This window comes from Acomys russatus, chromosome 25 (genome assembly GCF_903995435.1).
Source record: "Acomys russatus chromosome 25, mAcoRus1.1, whole genome shotgun sequence".
Taxonomy (NCBI): domain Eukaryota; kingdom Metazoa; phylum Chordata; class Mammalia; order Rodentia; family Muridae; genus Acomys; species Acomys russatus.
Genome location: NC_067161.1, coordinates 42,493,431 through 42,515,608, shown reverse-complemented (window position 1 = coordinate 42,515,608; position 22,178 = coordinate 42,493,431). Strand labels below are relative to the sequence as shown.

At 46.8% G+C, this 22,178-nt stretch overlaps 1 protein-coding gene across 3 annotated transcripts in view; it reads left to right on the top strand.

The window, feature by feature from the left end:
* Positions 1–13,855, top strand: part of Prpsap2 (phosphoribosyl pyrophosphate synthetase associated protein 2) — a 41,824-nt gene extending 27,969 nt beyond the window's left edge. For all 3 annotated transcript variants that reach the window (XM_051167209.1, XM_051167210.1, XM_051167211.1), the window contains 4 exons: positions 3,227–3,375; positions 5,580–5,650; positions 12,903–13,049; positions 13,462–13,855. In XM_051167209.1, coding sequence (XP_051023166.1) covers positions 3,227–3,375; positions 5,580–5,650; positions 12,903–13,049; positions 13,462–13,620 — 526 coding nt within the window. In that variant the 3' untranslated portion in view covers positions 13,621–13,855. The remainder of the gene's footprint in view (positions 1–3,226; positions 3,376–5,579; positions 5,651–12,902; positions 13,050–13,461) is intronic.
* Positions 13,856–22,178: the final 8,323 nt, after the last annotated feature.

The following is a 22,178-nucleotide window of genomic DNA, read 5'->3' as shown; positions in this document are numbered from 1 at the left end:
GCCAATAAAGCAGCTTACAGCCAATCGCTGAGCAGGGGAGAGAATAGGGCTGGACTTCCTGCCAGCCAGGGGAGGAGAGGTTAGAGGGAGGAAGTAAGGGAGTCAGCCAGGGGCAGAGGTCCAGAAGACAGGAGGGGAGCTGAAGCAGGGAAAGCTACAAAGTGCAAGTATCTCTGGAATGTGTACTGGGAGGAAGCCAAGTTAGCTTAGTTAGTGCGTTAATAAACTATCCATTTTAAAATTTTTTGACAGGGTCCTTCTAGCCTACATTGGCCTTGAACTTAAAGCCTTCCTCCTGTTTCAGCCTCCCAGTGCTGGGGCTGTGCACATAAGCCACTGCACCTAGCTAGGTGCAGTTGGTTTTTTTGTTTGTTTTGTTTTGGTTTTTTTTCCCCTAAAGACTGGATTACTCTGTATAGCATTGGCTGTTCAGGACTCACTTTGCAGACCAGGCTGGCCTCAAACTAGGTGCAGATTTTAATGGTGAATTCTGTCACGCATTTATGGGAGAGCAAATGCTAACTTTGTAAAGCGTCAACAGGTACATTCGCCTTGTTCTGAGGGCTTCATCACCCTGATAGCTGATGTCTCGGTGAACAAAGAGGTAAAGTTCTAAAACCCCATGTTAGCAAACTGAATTAACAGTGTGTAAAGATGAGCACATCATCCGTCCCCTTTGAGGTTGGTGTACAGCGTTTAAAGGTCTATGGATGTCAGTCACCATACTGGGGAGCAAGATAGAGAAGCCATTGAATATCCGAGTCAATCTGGCTTACGCAAAAGAATAGAAGGGAACTTTTTCATCAGATAAAGATGTGTAAAGAACTGAGAGCTGATATCCTAGTGGTGAAAACTGGTGCCGTCCCCAGCTCTGGAACAAGACACAGCGTCTGTCTCCCCTTTCCCTGTATTCTGAGGCACTGAAGTTCTGGGTGGTGCAGCTAAGAACCGTCCGAGTGGATGTGGGTGCAAGGATGGCTTGATCACTTACATAGGGCACAAGCACTTCAGTACGCTTGAAGATAAAAGAACCATATATGCTAGGTGAACACCTTTAATCTCAGCACTTGGGAGGCAGAGGCAGGAGGATGTCTGCATTTCAGTACAGCCTGGTCTACATAGTGAGACCCTGTCTCAAATCCAGCACGCATGTCAAGCAGCTCAGTCGAGACCTTATAGAGGACAGTCCCGGGGACATGACGCCCTCTTCCAGCCTCCGTGGCAACTACACTCATGTGCATATAAGCACACCAGACACATCTGAACATAGAGTTACAAATAAAATAAATTCCTAATAAAAAACTAAAAATGAGGAAATGGCAATAACTCAATGTCCTATCAATAAGTAAATAGATAAGCAGCAATATATTCATATATTGATAGACTATAACATGGCTGAATCTCCAAAGTATGTTGAGTGAAAAAGTATGACACTGAAGGCACACTGTGATTCAGCATGCACAGAGCACGTGAAGCTAAGCGCACAGTAAGTTAAGCTTCTTGCCAGAAAGCAGATCAATAGTTACCAGGGTCAAAAGGAGAAATTATATAGGGCTGCAGATTTTACTGGATGTTAATAGATACTTAAGTTTATTGTCTTCATTGAGCTGATGCCAGTATGGGCATATATCTACCAAATTAGAAGAAATGATTGTAGAATGCCTATCTGATGAATCTGTAAAGTTGTGTGCTTGGAGTACGAAGTCTCTTTTATTCCCCTTACCCCTTCATAAAGCTTTTTTAAAATTATTATGTGGCCAGGCAGTGGTGGTGCACACCTTTAATCCCAGAACGTAGGAGGCAGAGGCAGGTGGATCTCTGTGAGTTTGAGGCCAGCCTGGTCTACAGAGTTCCAGGACAGCCAAGTCTACACAGAGAAACCTTGTCTCAAAAACAAAGCAAAACAACAACAACAAAAATTAGCATGTAATACTTAATGAGTGCTTAAATGGACTTTGTTTCATATGGTTGATTCTCAGAGAAATCTCCCAAATAGTATTAGCAACTCCAAGAAAGAAAACTTGGGCCTGCAAGGACGTTCCTTAACACTTAGGTTTTGCTTGGCTGATGGAAGCAGCTCTGTTGTTTGTTGACTCTGTTTCTTAGCAATTAAACTTTATTATACAACCCAACTAGCTTATACAAGAAGGAAAAAGGTTAAAGGGACAAAAGAGTGAACCTTCCAGTAGCTGTCCCACAGGACGGGTCCTTAGGTGTCTCTCTGGCCAGCATGCTGGTCCAGCTGGTCCGCTGCTCTGCATGCTCTCTCTGCAGCTGACTTTGTTATTCTCTCTTTCCCAACTGCGTGAGTCACGTGGGAAGGACCTTCTCCTTCTCCCGGAGAGGGTCCATTAGAAAGATAATAGTCCAGGTGGCCCAAGGGTAAAGCCAGCCAAGACTGCTCCCACCTGTGACAAGGCTTATTCTTTCCCACAGTTGTTTCTGAAAACAAAATCCCAATCCTTTGATTTTACTATTAAAGACTGAGGAGCCAGATGCTGTGGTGAAAGCCTACTAGCTCAGATGCAGAGAAAGCACTCAGCTGACCTTCCTACTCAGCTCACGTCCCAGAAGGAAAAAGCCAAAAGCCCCTTCTCCACGCTGTCTCAAATAGCCCTCAACCCAAAGTCCCTCCTTTCTGTTCACACTCCCTGTCAGCTGGTTTCTGGTTTCTTGTTTCACCTTTTGACCTAAGGTTAACTTTATTTAATCCTGTTACAGAAAGCTCTTGGATTAAAAATGTGTGCTAGGCCTGAGCCACACCAAACAATAAACAGGTTTTTACAGTCCACAATCTTGGGGTTCACAATTGGATCAAATATCCTGCAACAGCAGCTCCCCTGTGGTCTCCTCGCTCAGTCTTCCTGGCTCTGAAGTGGTCATTCTCTTTGTTTGCTTGCTTGCTGGTTTTTTGTGAGGGGGTTTTGTTTGTTTGTTTAGTTTTTTGTGTGTGTTTTGTTTTGTTTTTCTGTGTAGCCCTGCCTATCCTGGAACTCACTCTGTAGACCAGGCTGGCCTCAAACTCAGGGATCCACCTGCCTCGGCCTCTGAAGTACTGGGACTAAAGGCGTGTGCAGCCACCACTAGGTGGCTATTCTCTTTGGAAATTACTCCTTTGGGAGACACATTTTGCTCATGTCTGTTAGTGTCTTGCTTAGCTATTGGCAGGCTGAAGTTCTCTGTATTTTTTGTTTGTTTGTTTGTTTATGTCTAATGTTATTTTCAGGGCGCAGTCTTTTGCAGAGCGTCTGCGTCTGGGAATCGCAGTGATCCACGGAGAAGCTCAGGATGCTGAGTCTGACTTGGTGGACGGACGGCACTCCCCACCCATGGTCAGGAGTGTAGCTGCCATCCACCCCAGCCTGGAGATCCCAAGTACGTGCCCACAAGTGCCTCTTGCCACTGTTCTCTGAGCTGCCTGAATTTGTGGGTGGAGGGGATATTTTAATATGAATTCTCTTCTTTTTATTATTATTATTAATTATTATTATTACTACTACTATTATTATAGATTTATTTTTGTTTTTATGTATGTGCATTTCTATGCCACAACCACGTGTGTGCGAGTACTCACAGAGGAAAGCAGGTGTCAGATCCCCTAGAGCTGGAATCTCAGGATATTGTGAGCCACCTGATGTGGGTGCTGGGAACCAACTCAGGTCCTCTAGAAGAGAAGTAAATCCTCTAACATAGAGCCACCTCTGTAGCCCATGGATTCTCTCAGGGATGTGTGTGTGTGTGTGTGTGTGTGTGTGTGTGTGTGTGTGTGTGTGTGTGCGCGTCATATACATTCATGCATGTTTTCAGATACACGTGCACATGGAGGCCAGTGGTCCGTGTTAGGGGTTTTTCTCAGTGCTTTTCATCTGTTTGTTTTTGAGACAAGGTTTCTCACTGGCCTGGCGCTCATCTGCCATCATCCTGACTGGATGAACAGCAAGCCCAGGGATCCTCTTGTCTCAGCCTCTCCAGCCTGGGGAGGACAAGTAACCACATACATCCAGAGTTTTTATTTATTTATTTATGTTTGTTTATTTTATTTCGGTTTTCTTTGGGGAGGTGCAGTTTGAGACAGGGTTTCTCTGTGTAGCCTTGGCTGTCCTGGACTCGATTTGTAGACCAGGCTGGCCTCGAGCTCACCTCAATCTACCTGCCTCTGCCTCCCGAGTGCTGGGATTGAAGGCGTATGCCACCACCACCTGGCCTTATTTTTATTTTTAAACATAGGTACTAGGACCCAAACTTGGTTCTCACTCAAGTACTTTACTCACTGAGCTAGCTTCCTAGCCTCTCTTAACTTTTGAGTTGACAGAAACTGATGACACCCTTCCTGGTTGAGTTATGATAGCTGTGGGCCCTTGATGATATGGCCCAAATTTAGGGAGACTAGGAATGTGTTCAGCTATTTGGACTCAGGGGTAGCACCTCAGGGAGCTGCATGTATCTGTTCAGTGCATGTATCTCAGAGCATGCTGCCATAAGCAGGAAGTTTCTTTATGCCCAAAACTGTTCAATGTTATGTTATATTGGATGCAAAGTGCTGGGCAGGTTTTATATATTTAGCATAGGATAAGGCCTGGTCAATTAGTGTTAAATTTATTTCTTCTTTTTTTGGGAGGTGCAGGGTTTGGGGGATTTTTGGTTTTGGTGTTGTTTGTTTTGTTCTGTTTTGTTGTTTTTGTTGTGTTTTGTTTTTGAGACAGGGTTTCTCTGTGTAGCCTTGGCTGTCCTAGACTCACTTTGTAGACCAGGCTGGCCCTGAACTCACAGAGATCTGCCTGTCTCTGCCTCCCCAAATGCTGGGAGTATAGGAGTGCGCCACCGCGCCCGACTTTAAATTTATTTCTAAGTGTTTTATTCTTTTGAGTACATACTGCACAGCTAACTTCAGCCCTCTAAATACTCTGAACTGCTTAGAACAAAAGAAAACCTGGATGTTGATAAATAAAAGTAGAGCACACAGTTCTCTGCCTTGCTCATTGATCTGCTATAATAAGATGCAGTGCTCAAGGCTCTGCAGGCTGAGCCATCACAGACGAAGGTGCAGGGCCTGTTCTTCACAAATCCAGCCTTCCACCCTAAAGGAGATCAGAAGGCGCTCTCAAACTTTTGCCAGGACACTGAACCCATTCCCCGTGGCAGAATCTTGTAATCCTCCTCCTAATGGCCCCAGTGGCAAGTGTGTCAGCTGCTGAGCCACCCTCCCCAGCCTGGGGTTGCTTTTGTGGCTCACGGTCACCAGAAGCAGCAGCACCTCCCTAAATGCATTTATCACTTTCATTGTCACTTTGATAAAATACGTGACAGAGGCAGCTTAAGGGCAGGAAGATTTTGTCTTACAGTTTCAGAGATTCAATTGTGTCACTAGAGGGAACGCATGGTGGAGGTAAGTCCATGAGTGGGGGAGCAGGAACTTAAGGCAGGGACAGTTCACATGGCTGCAGTCTGGGAAGCAGAAAGTCCTGGACTGTAGTTAGGGCTACGCCTCCATGACCAGCAATGCTAACTACTAAAGCCTTTGAAGGCTTTGTGCACCTTTGAGCGTTGGCACTGAGGTGTTTGTGTTTCATTCTGACCAGTGCTGATTCCTAAAGAAAAGCCCCCAATCACGGTTGTTGGTGACGTTGGAGGAAGGATTGCCATCATTGTGGTATGTAATTCTCCTTTATTGTTCCCGCCATCACTCTACATTGTCATTGTGTGTAAAAAGACCACGAGGGGGGGCAGGTTAAGTATCATGTTGGTTGGTGCCTTGTGTTGTTAACTTTGGCCCCAAACAGAAAAAAGGCAATAGTTTAAGGGGGAAAAAGTAGTATCTGTATAGTTACCTGAATATGGTACAGCTATTTGTTTTTGTATTTTGTGAGGTTATTTTTTTACGGTTAATGTAAAAGATAAAGTTGATTATATTTTAAATAGATTGGCAGTTAGGGTTGTAGTTCACTGAGGCCTTGGGTTTGGTCCCTAACACCACAAACACCAAAACTCACAGCATCATTTCATACACGCATACTACATGGTATGCTGAAAAATGGATCAGGTGCCTGCAGCTCCTGCTCCCCTGGGGAGAGCCTGAGACCAGGGCGCAGGGCCTGCCTAGGCGTTTCCCGGTCTCTTCTCTCTCCTACCAGAGGCAGTGGTTAGCCCAAGGGTCTTCCTTTCATGGCGATACTGGACTTCACAGGCTGCCGAGAATGCATTGGGGCTGGAGTAGTGCTCAGCAATGCAAAGCGTTTGCTGTTCCCACAGAGGACCCGGCACCCACATGGCAGCTTACAGCCGTATGTAACTAGTTCTAGAGGACCCGGCACCCACATGGCCAGCTTACAGCCGTATGTAACTAGTTCTAGAGGACCCGGCACACACATGGCAGCTTACAGCTTGTATGTAACTAGTTCTAGAGGACCCGGCCCACACATGGCAGCTTACAGCCGTATGTAACTAGTTCTAGAGGACCCGGCCCACACATGGCAGCTTACAGCTGTATGTAACTAGTTCTAGAGGACCCGGCCCACACATGGCAGCTTACAGCCGTATGTAACTAGTTCTAGAGGACCCGGCCCACACATGGCAGCTTACAGCCGTATGTAACTAGTTCTAGAGGACCCGGCCCACACATGGCAGCTTACAGCTGTATGTAACTAGTTCTAGAGGACCCGGCCCACACATGGCAGCTTACAGCCGTATGTAACTAGTTCTAGAGGATCCAGCACCCACATGGCAGCTTACAGCCGTATGTAACTAGTTCTAGAGGACCCGGCCCACACATGGCATCTTACAGCCGTATGTAACTAGTTCTAGAGGATCCAGCACACACAGGCAAAACACACATACACATTGAAAAAGTAAAGACTTGGGCTGGGGAAATGGCTCAGCTGCTAAAGGCTAGGCTCACAACCAAAAATATAAAAAGTAAAGACTTGAGGGTTTATTTTTTTTATTTTTTTGTCTCCCACATAATATATTTTCTTTAATTTAATACAAAAAGTAATATTCTACATACAACATACTTTTAAAAGTTTTTTAAGCACTAATTGTTAAATGAAAATAAACTCATTGATGGGTTAACAATGACCACAGTATTATCCCTATGAGTCCTGTTGATGACATCAGCAGTAACAGTGTTTGAAGGACAGAGAAAGAAAGTACAGAGGGAAATAGAGGCTTTTTTTTTTTTTTTTTTTTTTTTTGGTTTTTCGAGACAGGGTTTCTCTGTGTAGCCTTGGCCATCCTGGACTCACTTTGTAGACCAGGCTGGCCTCGAACTCACAGCAATCCGCCTGCCTCTGCCTCCCGAGTGCTGGGATTAAAGGCGTGCGCCACCACGCCCGGCTTGAAATAGAGGCATTTTAAAACTACATTTTACCTAATGTTTACTTCTCCACCAACTCCTGTGTATCCCAAAAGATGCACTCAAAAAGACTGTAAAGGCATTATGTTAGGGCATACCTCTCTGTCAGTTACCCAGAACTGCAAATCACTCATATTTACAAAATTAAAATAACCAATGAGGATATAAAATATTCAGTGGAAGAAAATTAACATAGACCATTAGCCAGAGGAAGAAAATCCACAAAGATGGTAGCAGAAATAAGAAAGCTAGTGCAATCAAGACACACATACATTATTTAAAATAGTTTTCTCTGGTTAAATCAATGCACCTCACTCAGTCAGCAGCTCCTACACTGTGAGAGAGTAGATTCACATCCAGACTCCTGTCTGTCAGTTCTCATCCAGGATTTATTTGCTAGTCAGCCTACGAAGTGAAAACACTCGTCTACGCTGGCATTACAACAGATGTTTCACAATAGAAAAGTCAAATCATAAACCGGGCGTGGTGGCGCACATCTTTAATCCCAGCACTCAGGAGGCTGAGGCAGGCAGATCGCTGTGAGTTTGAGGCTAGCCTGATCTACAAAGTGAGTCCAGGATAACCAATGCTGTTACACAGAGAAACCTTGTCTCGGAAAAAAAAAAAAATCCATCTTACTCCCATCAGAATGGCTAAGATGAAAAACTCAAGTGACAGCACATGCTGGCAAGGATGTGGAGAAAAGGGAACACTACTCCATTGCTGGTGGGGATGCAAACTTGTACAACCACTTTGGAAATCTATCTGGCATTATCTCAGAAAACTGGGAATAGGGCTTCCTCAAGACCCAGCTATTCTGCTCCTTGGAATATACCCAGAAGATGCTCCAGTACACCACAAGGACATATGTTCAACCATGTTTATAGCAGCCTTATTCATAATAGCCAGAACCTGGAAACAGCCTAAGTGTCCCTCAGTAGAAGAATGGATAAAGAAACTGTGGTACATTTACACTATGGAATACTACTCAGCTATTAAAAACAAGGAAATCCCAAAATTTGTAGACAAACGGATGGAATTAGAAATGATCATGAGTGAGTTAACCCAAAAGCAGAAAGACTCAAATGGTATATACTCACTTATAATTGGACACTAGCCCAACAGGCATGTCCCATGAAAGACCTCACTTACCAGGAAATTGGGATAGATGTGAGGACATTCTACTGGGACTCTAAGTGAGAGAAGTATGGGAGAATGGGGAGATAGAAGGATCCAGAGGGTCCTAGAAAACTACAAGAAGAACATTATGGTGTGCGGATCTAGGCCCAGGGGTTCTGCTCAAACTACTGCGCCAACTGAGGACAATACGTGCAGTAAACATCGAACCCCTACCCAGATCTAGCCGATGGGCAGGACATTCTCCACAGTTGAGTGGAGAGTAAGGACTGACTTTCACATGAACTCTGGTGCCCCATATTTGACTATGTCCCCTGGATGGGGAGACCTGGTGGCACTCAGAGGAAGGATAGCAGACTACCAAGAAGAGACTTGATACCCTATGACCATATGCAGGGAAGGAGGTCCCCCTCAGTCACAGTCATAGGGGAGAGCAATAGGGTGAAAGCAGGAGGGAGGGAGGGAGGAATGAATGGGAGGATACACAGGATGGGATAACAATTAAGATATGATCTGAATAAATTAATAAAAAAAGAAAAAAAAAAGAAAAGTCAAATCATTATGGTAGTTTTTAAGTGCACAATTTAAGAAAACTTCACCACAGCAGAGCTGCACTTTGCAAAGATATGATCAGAGTATGCAGTGTAGACAAAACAGGCGCCTCCATGCTAATTCGTCTTAACAAATAAAAACCCATTAGGAAACAAGAGAAGCAGCACCTGGAGCCTTGCTGTTGTCACTAACGCTGTCTGTACCTGGTGGTCTGGCCAGTTACATTAGTTTACTAAGAGCTGCAATGGAGGAGCTGCTGTTGATTTAACATTTTAATTCTAGTAGAGACAAGAGCTTGTCTGGCTTGCAGTCCCATCACCTGGAGGCGTGGCAGACCCCATCCTTCAAGTAGCTATAGTTTGGAAAGCAGACCAGACTCTGGAGCACTCTCCTTAATTAGGTTCTGACTTTCCTTTAATTTCGGGTGGTCTTTGTCAGCCACCACTAGAGGAGAACGGCCTCCCTGCTGGTCACAGTGATCCCAGTTCGAGCAAGATGCTCAAGAGCAAGCATCCTGTCAGTCATGCTTCTTGAGTAGATGGCCAACGCTGTGAACTTCACTGCCTCAGCCGACCAGCTCCAGGGCAGTTTGCTGGATACATACCTGTGTTTCTACTCCAAACAACACAATATGGACAGTGCTGCTTCAATTTCCACTAATACGGTAGAAAACTTAGTCCATGGAAGAACCAGCTTAACAGGAGTTAAGTCAGTTTCGGTGCTGCCAAAGCCTTTGGGGTATTACTCTGTTACACTGGAATTCCTAAGATCCGAGCTCCTTGTAACAGCCTCTGCCTCAAACTAATAATGTCTCCAAAGTGCCTGATGTCTGCTTGGAACCTTTCCCTGCATGTCACCGCAGAAAAACACAGTGCTCTGAGATGAGATTTCCCAGCCTTGTAAACTGAATCTGCAGCAGCACCAGTCGCAGTTTACAGTCACACTGCGAAGCCCTTGGGCAGCTCCACACACTGGTCCCACTCCTCTGCAAAGAGCTGCACCACAAATTTGTGGTGCCTGTTGAGCTGGTCGCCATACAGGCTCAGGAACTTCTGGATGAGCACATCATAGCCCACACCGTGGGCCACCGATGCAGGCTGCGAGAACACGGAGAAGCAGAAGAGCACGGCATGCCGCCCCATGACACCACTCCCACACCCCCACGCCCTCCCACACCCCCACCTCCCACCTCAGCCACCACAGGCCTTGAGGGTTTATATGTAGTGTGTCTGCACATGGTGACTTTTGGTCCAGGCTGTGGTCGATCCACCTAGTGGTGCCATGTGCACTTGCAGTTGGTCTTCACTACTAGATAGTGTATTGTGATTCCATACAGCAGATGCCTCTGTTCTCCACATTGGGATGTTTTCTTTTTTCCTAATTCCCAATAGTACGGCTTTGAGCATCGTTGCACCGTTTTCTGGCCCATCGTATAAGAGTTTCTAGGGATAGCTGGAGCCACTGCCTTTGAAAGGGTTGTAGAAAAAGAAAAAGAAAAAAAAGGGGTTGTAGCAGGCACACACACACACACCATCATTGGTGCCTTGTATTTTTTCCTGTGGTTTGGTAATTTTGTTTGTACCCTTTTCAGGTACCATGTCATTCCACAGTTAAGTGCCTGCTGGTTTACTTCAGGGACACAGTGTAGTGACAGAAGGTGCAGACCCAGCCCAGCAGCTGCAGTCTTCTCCACATTGGAGCTGGGCTTTCTTTTTCCTCTAGTACTCAGGGTTGAGCAGGGCTCTGTGTCTGCTGGACAGCATCTGCCGTTGGCTGCACCCTACCTCTCTTTATTTTGAGACAGTTGCTGAGGCTGGCCTTGAACTGTTTCTTCCCTTCAATTAGGATTGCGGCTCAGCTTACTTTTCCTGCCTTAGCCTGTCCAGTAGCGGGGATTACATGTCTGTGCTATTAGCTTAGGTGTGCTTTTAAAAAACAAAACAAGGACCAGCCAAGATGATGTGTGGAGATCCTACAGGCTCTTGCTCATGTTTCTTCTATATGTAGGCTAGTTTTTATGTCAGCTTGACGCAGGCAAGAATCATTTTGGAAGAGGGAACCTCAATTGAGAAAATATCCCAAGTACATTGGCCTGTGAGCAGGCCTGTTGTGCATTTTCTTAAATTAGTGATTGATGGGGGAGGGCCCAGCTCATGACGGGTGGTGCCGTCCCTGGGCTGGTGGTCCTGGGTTCTATAAGAAAGCAGACAGAGCAAGCCATGACGGGCAAGCTTGTTCGCAGCACCCTCTATGGCCTCTGCAGCAGCTCCTGCCTCCAGGTCCCTGCTCTGACTCCCTCAGTGATGGATTATGTTGTAGAACCATAAAGTGAAGTGAACTCTTTTCTCCCCAAGTTGTCATAGTGTTTCATCACAGCAATAGAAACCTCACTAAGACGTTTTGTCTTGCAAAACTATGGTGTAGTAATACATACATGCTATGGCATGCACACCCACACAGTACACAAATACAAAAAGAAAGAAATAAACAAACAAATATTTAATAGAAAAGAACTGCCAAACTTGCTGAAATCCATTATACTGTAAAGAATGTGTTTCTAAAGACAGGGTCTCTCTACATAGCTCTGGCTATCCTGAAACTCACTCTGTAGACCAGGCTGGCCTTGAATTAGAGACCCACCTCTGTTTCTAAGTGCTAATATTAAAGGTACGTACCACCATGCCTAGCTTTTATTATACTACTTGTTTTTGTTTTTTCCAAGACAGATTTTTTCTGTGTAGCCTTGGCTGTCCTGGACTTGCTTTGTAGACCAGGCTGGCCTCGAACTCACAGAGATCTGTCTTCCTGCCTGTGCCTCCTGAGTGCTGGGATTACAGGTGTGTACTACTGCACCTGCCTTTAATTATACTTTTTTTTTTTTTAAGATGTATTTATTTATTTTCTATACAGTGCTCTGCCTGCATGTACACCTTCAGGCCAGAAGAGGGCATCAGATCATGTTATAGATGGTTGTGAGCCACCATGTGGTGCTGGGAATTGAACTCAGGACCTCTGGAAGAGCAGCCAGTGCTCTTAACTTCTGAACCATCTCTCCAGCCCCCTATTATACTAACTTTAACCTCAGACCTTCACACATACAATATGGCCTTCGATCACACATACACACACTAAATAAATAAATAAATATAATTGAGGAGTTTTTGTGTGTTTGTTTTTTGTTTTTTGTTTTGTTTTGTTTTGAGGGGTGTTTTTTGCTTGTTTTTTTCAAGATAGGGACTCTCTGTGTAGCCTTGGCTGTCACTTTGTAGACCAGGCTGGCCTTAAACTCACAGTGATCCACCTGCCTCTGCCTCCTGAGTGCTGGGATTAAAGGCGTGTGCCGCCACGCCCGGCTTAATTGAGAAGTTTTTCAAAGGCCTTTCTTAGCTGGTGTCGGCTTTTATGCACTCCCAGCTACTCAGGAGAAGGAGGTGGGAGGATCACTTGAGCCCAGGCATTCAGGACACCTGGACAGCATAGGAAGAGCCCATCTCCAGTCAGACTTACCCTCTCACATCTTCCCATACAGAAGTAAGAAAGTGTTTGGGAAAGTCTTAGTTCTATTACTTAGAGTTGGAAGCATCTAAAAGCTTTCCTGTGCATTTCAAAGTCATCCCGCAGACCTCCCTCCTCCCAGGCCTGGTGGGAACTGCCCTGCAAATAATAGTGCTGTACAAGGAGGGGGTGACTTATGTGAGAAGCCTGGGAGGGCTAGAGAGGTACAGGGACAGGAATATGCCACCATGTTATTGAGCCTGAACCAGAGATGCCATAGTACACCCTGGTAGTTCCTTTCTTCTTAGTTGCCCAGCCTGTTTTTGCAAGTGTTGATGTGCCTTTTGCACTGTCTTTGATTTGATAGGATGACATCATTGATGATGTGGACAGCTTTCTTGCTGCAGCAGAGACCCTGAAGGAAAGAGGCGCGTATAAGATCTTTGTTATGGCAACTCACGGCCTGTTATCCTCTGATGCTCCCCGGCTGATTGAAGAGTCTGCCATTGATGAGGTAGTAGGGTTGGCAGTGAGGGTGGGCTGCCTGGGTACTGGCTGTCTAAGTCTTTAACAACAAAGCAGGAACAAATACAAACTCATTTTAGTTAAGAATAGAAGATGGAAGCCATGGGTTCAACATAAGTCTGGGCTACAGAGTAAGACCATGTCTCAAAAACAAACAAACAAACAAAAAAGGGATGGATGAAAAATGATCATGTCTGCATTTCATTCACTGTGTGGCTTTCCCATTTGAATGAGGTATGGCCTGATTGAGTTATGACTTACTGTGTCGTTCACCCACTTCAGGTGTGTGGGGTAATGATGGTTAGGAGGCTCCAGCTGTGTGCTGCATGCCCAGCTGATTGAAGAGACAACAACCCTGAGGCTGCTTGGTGTCTGATGCTCTTGGTTCTTGTGACACACAGGTGGTGGTCACTAACACAATCCCACATGAAATCCAGAAGCTACAGTGCCCCAAGATCAAGACTGTGGACATCAGCATGATCCTCTCAGAAGCTATCCGCCGCATTCACAACGGGGAGTCTATGTCCTATCTTTTCAGAAACATAGGATTAGATGACTGAGCGGTTCTCCTGTGGCAGAACGCCTACAGCTCAGGTGGGAAGGCCAGCGTGCATGCTGGGAGGGCCCATGCCTGGCCAGGTACACTTGACCCTCCCTCCCTCTCCCCACACCCTCCTGATTGATTCCTGGGAAAGTACAAGGACCAACTTTTTAATGTCCGTTTAGGTTTTGTGAGTTTGGGGTAATTTTTATAATAGAAAGACCTCCTCTTAAATAAAATAATTAAAAACCTGATTGTTTTTAGTGTAACCATTTTAAAAAATACACTTGAATGAAAATTTTAAGCTCAGCCTTTCAAAAAAAGTTCCAAGTGTTCAAAAAAGTTAAACCAAATGATCTGCTGTCAATGATCTGTAGTCAGAAAACCAAAAAGCTACTGTTGGTTGCAATACTTGACATTTTTAGAAATGCTTTTATAGAGTATGTGGCTGTATGTATTTTCTGCAACAAAAGAAAGAATAAAAGCTCGTGTTTGTTTTTTAACCTCTGTACATGAGCAGTTGTTCTCCAGCTGGCCTACGCAGCCACTGAAGGGTGGTCCACTGAAGGGTGGTCACGCCGCCGCTCACGTCGCTCTCTTCAGCTTCTGCACACTGTGCTTTCTCTGGAGAAGCAGCCCTTGCTCTTACAGGTGCTCAGAGGCCCTGTGGGTTCTTGACGTAAGGTCGCTTAGTTGAAACAGAAGTGGGGCTCACAGCCGGCATCAGTGTAGTAAGTCATGCTGGTGAGGAGGTTCTGTGAGGGCAGCATCACAGATGGCCCGAGCCTACTCTGGACAATATCGACCAGTACCTGGATACGGGCCGTGAGGATGGAGAAATAAAAAAGATATAGGAAAAGATAGGAAAGATACAGCAAAAGAGATAAGAAAAACAAGACAAATATTCGGGAGGACTAACAGTAAATACTGTAATCCCGAGTTTATTTCTCTTAGAGTTTTTACACAATATTCATCCGTGCGAACCAGAAGATTGCTGGAACAGAAACAAAAGCTAACAATCCCTTTAGTTATCTATATGCTTAGACTTCTTTTATCTCAAGGCCAAAGAAGTACATCAAGCTCACATCCTCACCTGGAATTAATAATAAACTTTCTTAACCAACACAAGGATCTTGCCAAGTCCTCAAGGCTGTGTGAAAGTTTGCAAACCAAGGTCATAAGTTCTCTGGCCTGCTTCTGTTAAGCATTTCAAAAAATGGCTCCCAACAGGATTGTCTGTCTGTCTGTCTTAGACTTTCCGGTTTTAAGATTTTTTTTTTTTCACGTGTGTGAGTGTTTTATCTGCATGTGTGTTGTACATACATGCTGCTGGTGCCTGCAGAGGTCAGAGGAGAGAATTGGATCTCCTGGAACTGGGGTTACAGGAGCTTGTGGGCTACCCTGTGAGTGCTGGGAACCGAACCCAGCCCTCTGCAAGACCAGTGGGGATCTATAAAATGCCACATGCTCTGAATAGCTGAGTCTCCAAGTCCCTAAGATGAACACACCACAGGTCGGGCCACTTTGGCCACACATGCAGCAGAGCTGGAGCATGCCCAGCCGTCCCTCCTGGTCTCGCTTTGCTTGCTTGTCGGCCTTGATCTGATTCTGAATTTAGCTAAACCACCAACTGCCTACCTAGCCTTTGGGTGATAATCAATATTTATATTGAAAGTCTTTTTTTTTTAAGTTGCTAGCTTCTGTGAGTGGGTGGAAATTACCACCTTTAAGTGAAAGCCACTGTATGTAAGGCAGTGTCCCATCACTATCGGCCTTATCACCACTCCCTGTCTGAGGTACAAGGAAGCTGCCTCAGAGAAGCAAAGGGCTTCGACACCAAGAATTAACCAAACACCCACATGCCTTCCTCTGCATGAAAGTGGCACTGAAGTGGCACTTAGGGTCAGAGCAGGCTACTGGCAGCCCCAACAACTTAGGCCGAGTCCCTCGCCTGCAATAGGACAACTAGAAAAACAGGAGCTGTATTCAACATGGTCACTTTGAGAAGAGGAGCCAAGAGGTCCAATGGCACCCCCTCCACTCGAGTACATCTTCAGGGTCCGGAGGTTCAGATTCAGACTTAGTAGGCTTGCTTAGCTCAGCAGTCCTGGTCAAGGTGTCTCACTTTGTCTCAGCTCTAGCGTTTCCTCCGAAGTGGTCTGACAAGTTGTACTTCTCTCTGGAGGACAACGTCTCCACCCCAGGCTTCAGCCTTTGCCTTCTCTCAGCGTGAGATTCCTGGGGAATTGTAGTTTCTTGGGGCCCATCTCTCAGTAGTCAGATAGGTATGGGATGCCTTATTGGTCAGGGAAACCCCAGAGACTCCCAATCAATACACACTCTTGGTTGTCCGCCTGAATGTGATAGAAAGATACTATTGCTGAAGTCACCAACCACATGGTTACAGAGCACACAAATTAAGCTGGAACTGAGCCAGAAGCATCGTCCCTGCCAGCCAGCTTTGTAGTGCCAGAAGGTGCCACTGAGGAAGGAAAGGTGATGGATCCCGGGGAGGTGTGTCATCCTCTTCAGCGGCGTTCCCACTGGTAAGTTGCCCATGCTTGGGTGAATAACCTACCACCCGCACTCCTGCAGGGGGTCCTAGCTAAATTGGGTGCAACACACTGAAAGCGTGCATGCTGGAGGGAGGAAGAGCGTCAGGGTAAGGAGGCGCAATGAAAGCAGTGGAGGCAGAAATGACTAAACGCCATACATGTGTGGCCCCGTGAATGAGAACAGCCCCCGTAGACCCATGTACCTAAACGCTTAGTCCCCAGTTGGTGGAACCAGTTAGGAGTGATGACATAGGGCCTTGTTGGAGGAAATGTGTCCCTGGGGGAGGACTTTGGGGTTTCAAAAGCCCATGCCAGGCCCAGTTAGTGGCCCCACACCATGCCCATGCCTATAGGTCAGATGCAAGCTCGCAGCTACTGCCTGCTGCCACACTCCCCACCGTGATGCTCATGAACTCGAAACTCTGGAACTGTGAATCCCAAAGTAAACCCTCTCTTTTGTAAGTTGCCTTTGTCACGGTGTTTTCAAGGCAGTAGAAAATTGGGGCAACATGTACGAAACTGTCACCAATAAATACGAAAATAGCTGCGGATAACTCAGTAACCTAAAAGAAAGCATTAACAGAAATAGTGAGGGCTGGCCAGATGGCTCAGTGGCTAAAAGTACTTGCCACACAAGCCTGACACCTGGATTTGATCCCTGGAACCCATGTAAAGGTGGAGAGAGAAACAACTCCACAAAGTTATCCTCTGACCTGCATATGTGTGCTGTGACATACCCCCCCCCCCATCGTATATACACATAGAATAATAAAATTTTAACTAACAAGACTAGCTCATCCACTCAGCTATGGGCCCCACATAAGTGGCTTGTGAGATGACTAACAGTCCCTCAGGTGCTATAGATGACTTTACTTCCAGCCCCTTTTCACCACACAGCTGCTCCCACATCAGCTGGGCCAATGTATTTTACAAACACTCTTCTGCCTTTTTCTACTTTCCTGATAAACTCAGAGCCGTGCACATCATCCCCAACCTATCCTGTAGCCCACACAGCACTTAATGGAATTTAACATTCTTGTTTGTTTGGTTGTTGTTTGTTCGAGACAGGGTTTCTCTGTGTAGCCTTGGCTGTCCTGGACTCATTTTGTAGACCAGGCTGGCCTCGAACTCATAGCGATCCACCTGGCTCTGCCTCCCAAGTACTGGGGTTAAAGGTGTGTGCCACCACTCCCGGCTGTTTGTCTTTGTTTTTGTTTTTTGCTTTTTGCTTTTTGAGACAGGGTTTCTGTCTTTCGCTTCTTGAGACAGGGTCTCTATTGCTTTGTAGACTAGGCTAGCCTGGAACTCACCCAGATCCTCCTGCCTCTGTCTTCCAACTCACAAGTGCTGTGATTAAAGGCAGGCACCATCGTTTATAAATTCTGTTATCTGTGTTATCTGTGTTGTTCCAGCATTCTTGATTCTGGGCAGACCTAACAAGCTAGGTTTGGCCACTTATCTCCAGTGAGCCAATTAAACAGACACTCACGAAAGTAGAGAAAGTATATTTAGTGTGGCCACACTGGAAGAAAGAACAAAAGGACCAAGTCCATCTTCCAGAGGGCCTGACAGAGGCTTAGATTTAAAGGCGCGTGCATAACTAAATAATCCTGCTCAAGGTGTGGTCATATGCATCACTGACCCATTGTCTGGGCTGTGGTGAGTTGTCAGAATGGCGTGGTGTCTCTCTCTTCTATTTGGCACCAGGCTTCGGCCTTTTCCTTTACTCAGCATGAGACTGGGAAAATTCCAGGGCGTAGCATTACAACAGGATCCTTTGTTCACACCCACACTGAAAGCCATAGCAGCAGTGGAGGAAACCTAGGTGGGTAGACAGTTGGGTCCTTCCCTCCTAGTTTCCGTGTCGCGGCTTCCTTCGTGTCTCTGTACCTTGGCTAATGGCTGCTGTAGTTTGCATGTCAATTATCCTCCACAGGCCTGTGTGTTAGCTGGTTGTAGAGGTTGTAGAACCTTAAAGAGGTGAAGCCTGGCTGGTGGACAAAGGGGTGACCGGCTTCAAACTGCCATGCCGAAGCTAGGGGCGCCATGCTTTCCTTAGTGTAGGAACCAGGCCCGACTGGGCTGCTTGCCTGTCATGCTGTTTCATGTCCTGTTTCTAGCAGCTTCCATGTATGTGTTTATCTTGGTTAGCTAGTCATGTTTACTGCTCTGAGAACGCACCCCTCCCTTCCTCGAGACTTTTCCTCCTGTGTGTGATCACCGCTTGAGGGATTTCACCTGGGAGGAGGATTCCTGTTTTGCTGCCCATAAGAAGGCTCTTTGGACTCTGAACGATGAGAATAATAAACCGCTGACGCGGCTGCTGCTGCTGCTGCTCTCTTAGCACGAAGGACCCGCTGTGTTATTGTGTGTGTGTGTGTGTGCATGAGTTAAATCCACAGTCCCTCGCCCTCGACTCGGTACCGTGGTGGCGTGGGCCACCACACCTTACCATGAGCCGAAGCTGAAATAAGTACTTCCTCTCAGCTGCCTCTTGTCAGGTATTTGGTTACACTGACATCCACCAGAGAGTAGGGGGTGTTGAGGTAGACAGTGTCCGGTGCACAGTGAACACTCAGTAAGTATTAGTGATGGTGATGAGGATGGCGGGGACATGAGTGGCCCTTAGGGGTTCCTTCCTACTGGCCTTTGAAGCTTTGGAGAAGAGGCAGGGATGGTGGGGGCTGCGTTGTGGCTACCTAGACTTGAGTACCAAAAAGCTCAGCCACTGGATCAGCAGACACAAGGGAAGTCAGGCAAGAAGGGCCCCCAGGAGGTTACGGGGTGCAGAAAATGCAGGGGCCGCACACAGGTGGGCAGCAGCATCAAGGAAGTGTCGCCTGTCTGGCACTGACAATGGAGTGAAAGGAGTGAGTCCATCATCACTGCCTTCCATCAGGTCCCCACAAGACTCTCCTCGGGCTTCTCCAAGGGGAAGTTAGGACCAGCTCCCTGAGGAGCTCCAGCTGATGGGGGTTGCCTAGCTACGCGGAGGCAGAGGCTGCGTGCGGTCTTTACAAAATGCTCAGGCCATGTCAGAGCATGAAAAATGAAGATTCTCTTTCACTCTCTGTCTTCTCCCATCTCCGTGCAAACTTGCTTTGAGTCCTAAACATTTCATCAGCTCAGATACCATCTATTTGCTGTCTTCTAGCACCTATCATCTATCTATAGCCTATTATTAACCTATCCGTCTGCCATGCATTATCTGCCTCTATCTCTCATCTGTTTGTCATCAACCTATCACCTATCCATTATTCATCAGCTGTCTGTCTGTCTTCGTATCACCTATCTAGCCATCTAACACCACTTGTTTGTCTGTCAGAATCCAGACCAGACTTCGCTCGGGCCACGCTCACATGCCGCAGCCTCTTTGCTCTGGAAATGTCAGTCGCCTCTTCAGAGCATGTTTGTGGCTCTCTCTCTCCCTAACAGACACCTCGGGTACTGTGATGTCAGGAGAAGAGCTCAGGTTGCCAGGCTTTGGGACATCAGAGAGCTGCAGGTGGCAGCACATCGCTCCCACTAGTATAATGGGCACCTCAACTACTAAATGTGCCTCCTTCCTCATTTCCTGCACACACAGTCACACACTCCTTTTTGGCAACTCAATCTCCCCACCCCCACCCCCGTACCCACAAGAGAATCAGAAACACCCTGACTCCATGGGCCATCCCCTTTCCCCTGAGCCCTGTAAGAAGGGCTCTGTGCCCTGCTTTGTGCCCGAGCTCCTGCCATGCAGCTGCCTACTGGCCTGCATTAATATGCTGTTAATAATGCCTCTATTAAGTCCTCTTACCCAAAAAGATAGTCCACCTCAGTCTCCCCCCCCACCCCCCGCAAACCCAATCCTCGATCTACTGTCTGTCTGTCTGTCTTCCATCATCTAGCTCTGCCATTTACTCTTTCGCATGCAGAGCCACTATCTCCCATTCCACAGGATGAAGCTGCCTGGCCTTTTCCCTGGAGGTGACGTCTCCAGCCTGGAGGCCTCGTTACACCCACATCTCTGTGTGTAATTGTCTGGGAGGCTGAGGAGAGCATTTCCAGAGTTCTGTTGCGCTCGGTCTTGCTCTGGCAGCTCAACTTGTGTGACTATCCTCTGTAGGAGCAAGAGGCCGTTGACATAGCAGGAACAAACAACACATCCATAGATGAGACACCGCCTGGCCTTATGCTTAGCTTACCAGCTGTTCAGAGCATATGGGACTCATTCGTGTGGGGCTTCCAGCACTTTCCAGCTCATCCACACAGTGTCAGACCTCTGCCATGGTCCCAGGACACTTAAGAGAGAAAGTCCTTCTGATGTCTCCACACAAAAGCTGTAGCTGCTTCCAGCGTGGTGGAAACTGACTGGGACTTCCCCTCAAGATGCCTCTTTTCAGATGAGGCCCTTTTAAGAAGGCCAAAGCCACACATACCCCAAACCCCTCTCTGAGATGACCCAGAAGAGACCGCTCTCTGGTCTGAAGTGACCTACAATGCTCAGTCTCAGGGTGATCATGTACCCTCCCTCCCACGTGACTAAGCTCGCCCCTGGCCTGCCACAGCCTTTGACCTGGCTGTGCTCCTCAACCTCACACTTGCTGGGTGCCAGTGCTCTGTGCTGGGTACAGCTGTCTTGCTCTGGTCCCAGCCCCCACACTAATGACTCATTCAGTAAGCGGGTCTTATGAGTTGGGGGACTTTGTCTTGGATGGATGGCTCTATGGTTGAATGCATCCCCCAGAACAACGGGCTGCACGAATGTGTTTTCTTTATAAACTATCTAGTCTGTGGAATTCAATTATAGAAAGAGAAAATGGACCGAGAAGCAGCTAGCACCTCAACAAGGTGAGGAGTCTTTACCTTTCTTGGGCCAAGTTGACCAGACTCATATCTTGACTCATGTGTGTAAATATGGCTGGCTGGCACAGGAGCAGGGTGTCATCTCTCCCACATTCGCATCCTTCAGGGCAGAACTAGCAAATCACAGTTTTCTTTTTGAAAATTATCTTCGAAGCCGGGCGTGGTGGCGCACGCCTTTAATCCCAGCACTCGGGAGGCAGAGGAAGGCGGATCGCTGTGAGTTCGAGGCCAGCCTGGTCTACAAAGTGAGTCCAGGACAGCCAAGGCTACACAGAGAGACCCTGTCTCGAAAAAAACCAAAAAAAAAAAAAAAAAAAAAAAAAAAAAAAAAAAAAAATTATCTTCGATTGGAGGTGAGCAAGGCTATCTGTCAGCGCCTTACTTTTTGCTGAGGGGAGTTACCAATGACTGTTAGTTCAGCCACTCATCTTGTTGAGTCAGGCTCAGGGACTTGGTCACTGTCCTATTGCTGTGAAGAGACACTATGGCCAAAGCAACTCTTCTACTTTAATTGGGGGCTGGCTTATAGTTTCAGAGGGTCAGTCTATTATCACCATGGTGGGAACATGGGCAGCAGCTGAGAGATACATTCTGATCCACAAGCAGAGGGAAAGAGACTGGGCCTGGCATGGACTGTTGAAACCTCAGTGACACATTTCCTCCAACAAGGCCACACTTCCTGATCCTTCTAATGATTTTAAATAGTGCCACTCCCTAATGACGTAAACATTCAGATACATGAGCCTATGGGGGCCATTCTGATTCAAACCACTGCACTCAACACATCTGGATGTCACCCAGTGCATCTTTTAGATTGGTGCAAGTGGGTATTTGGTTCACAGGCACTTCAGGCAGTCACTTCCACTGAGACCAGCTTCCCGGCAAGTGTAGTGAAGACAGAGCCATTCAGGCCGGCTGAAGCCTGTGCTCAGTAGAAACTCAATGTCCTATGTTGGTCTTGTCCTACACAAAAGAGTTAACCTTTGGTCTCTGCTCAGGGTTGCCAAAGAGCAGGCTAGGTGGAATCGTAGGCCTGTGTCATTGTGGTGGCAGCCACTACTCATTAACACTTCTGGAAGGTTTTGTGTGCAGTTAAACTCCAAGTGTTTCACAGAACACGAGCCAAGGCAGAGCATGAGGCAGTTGCCGCCTGCTGAGCACTAATGTGAGTGGG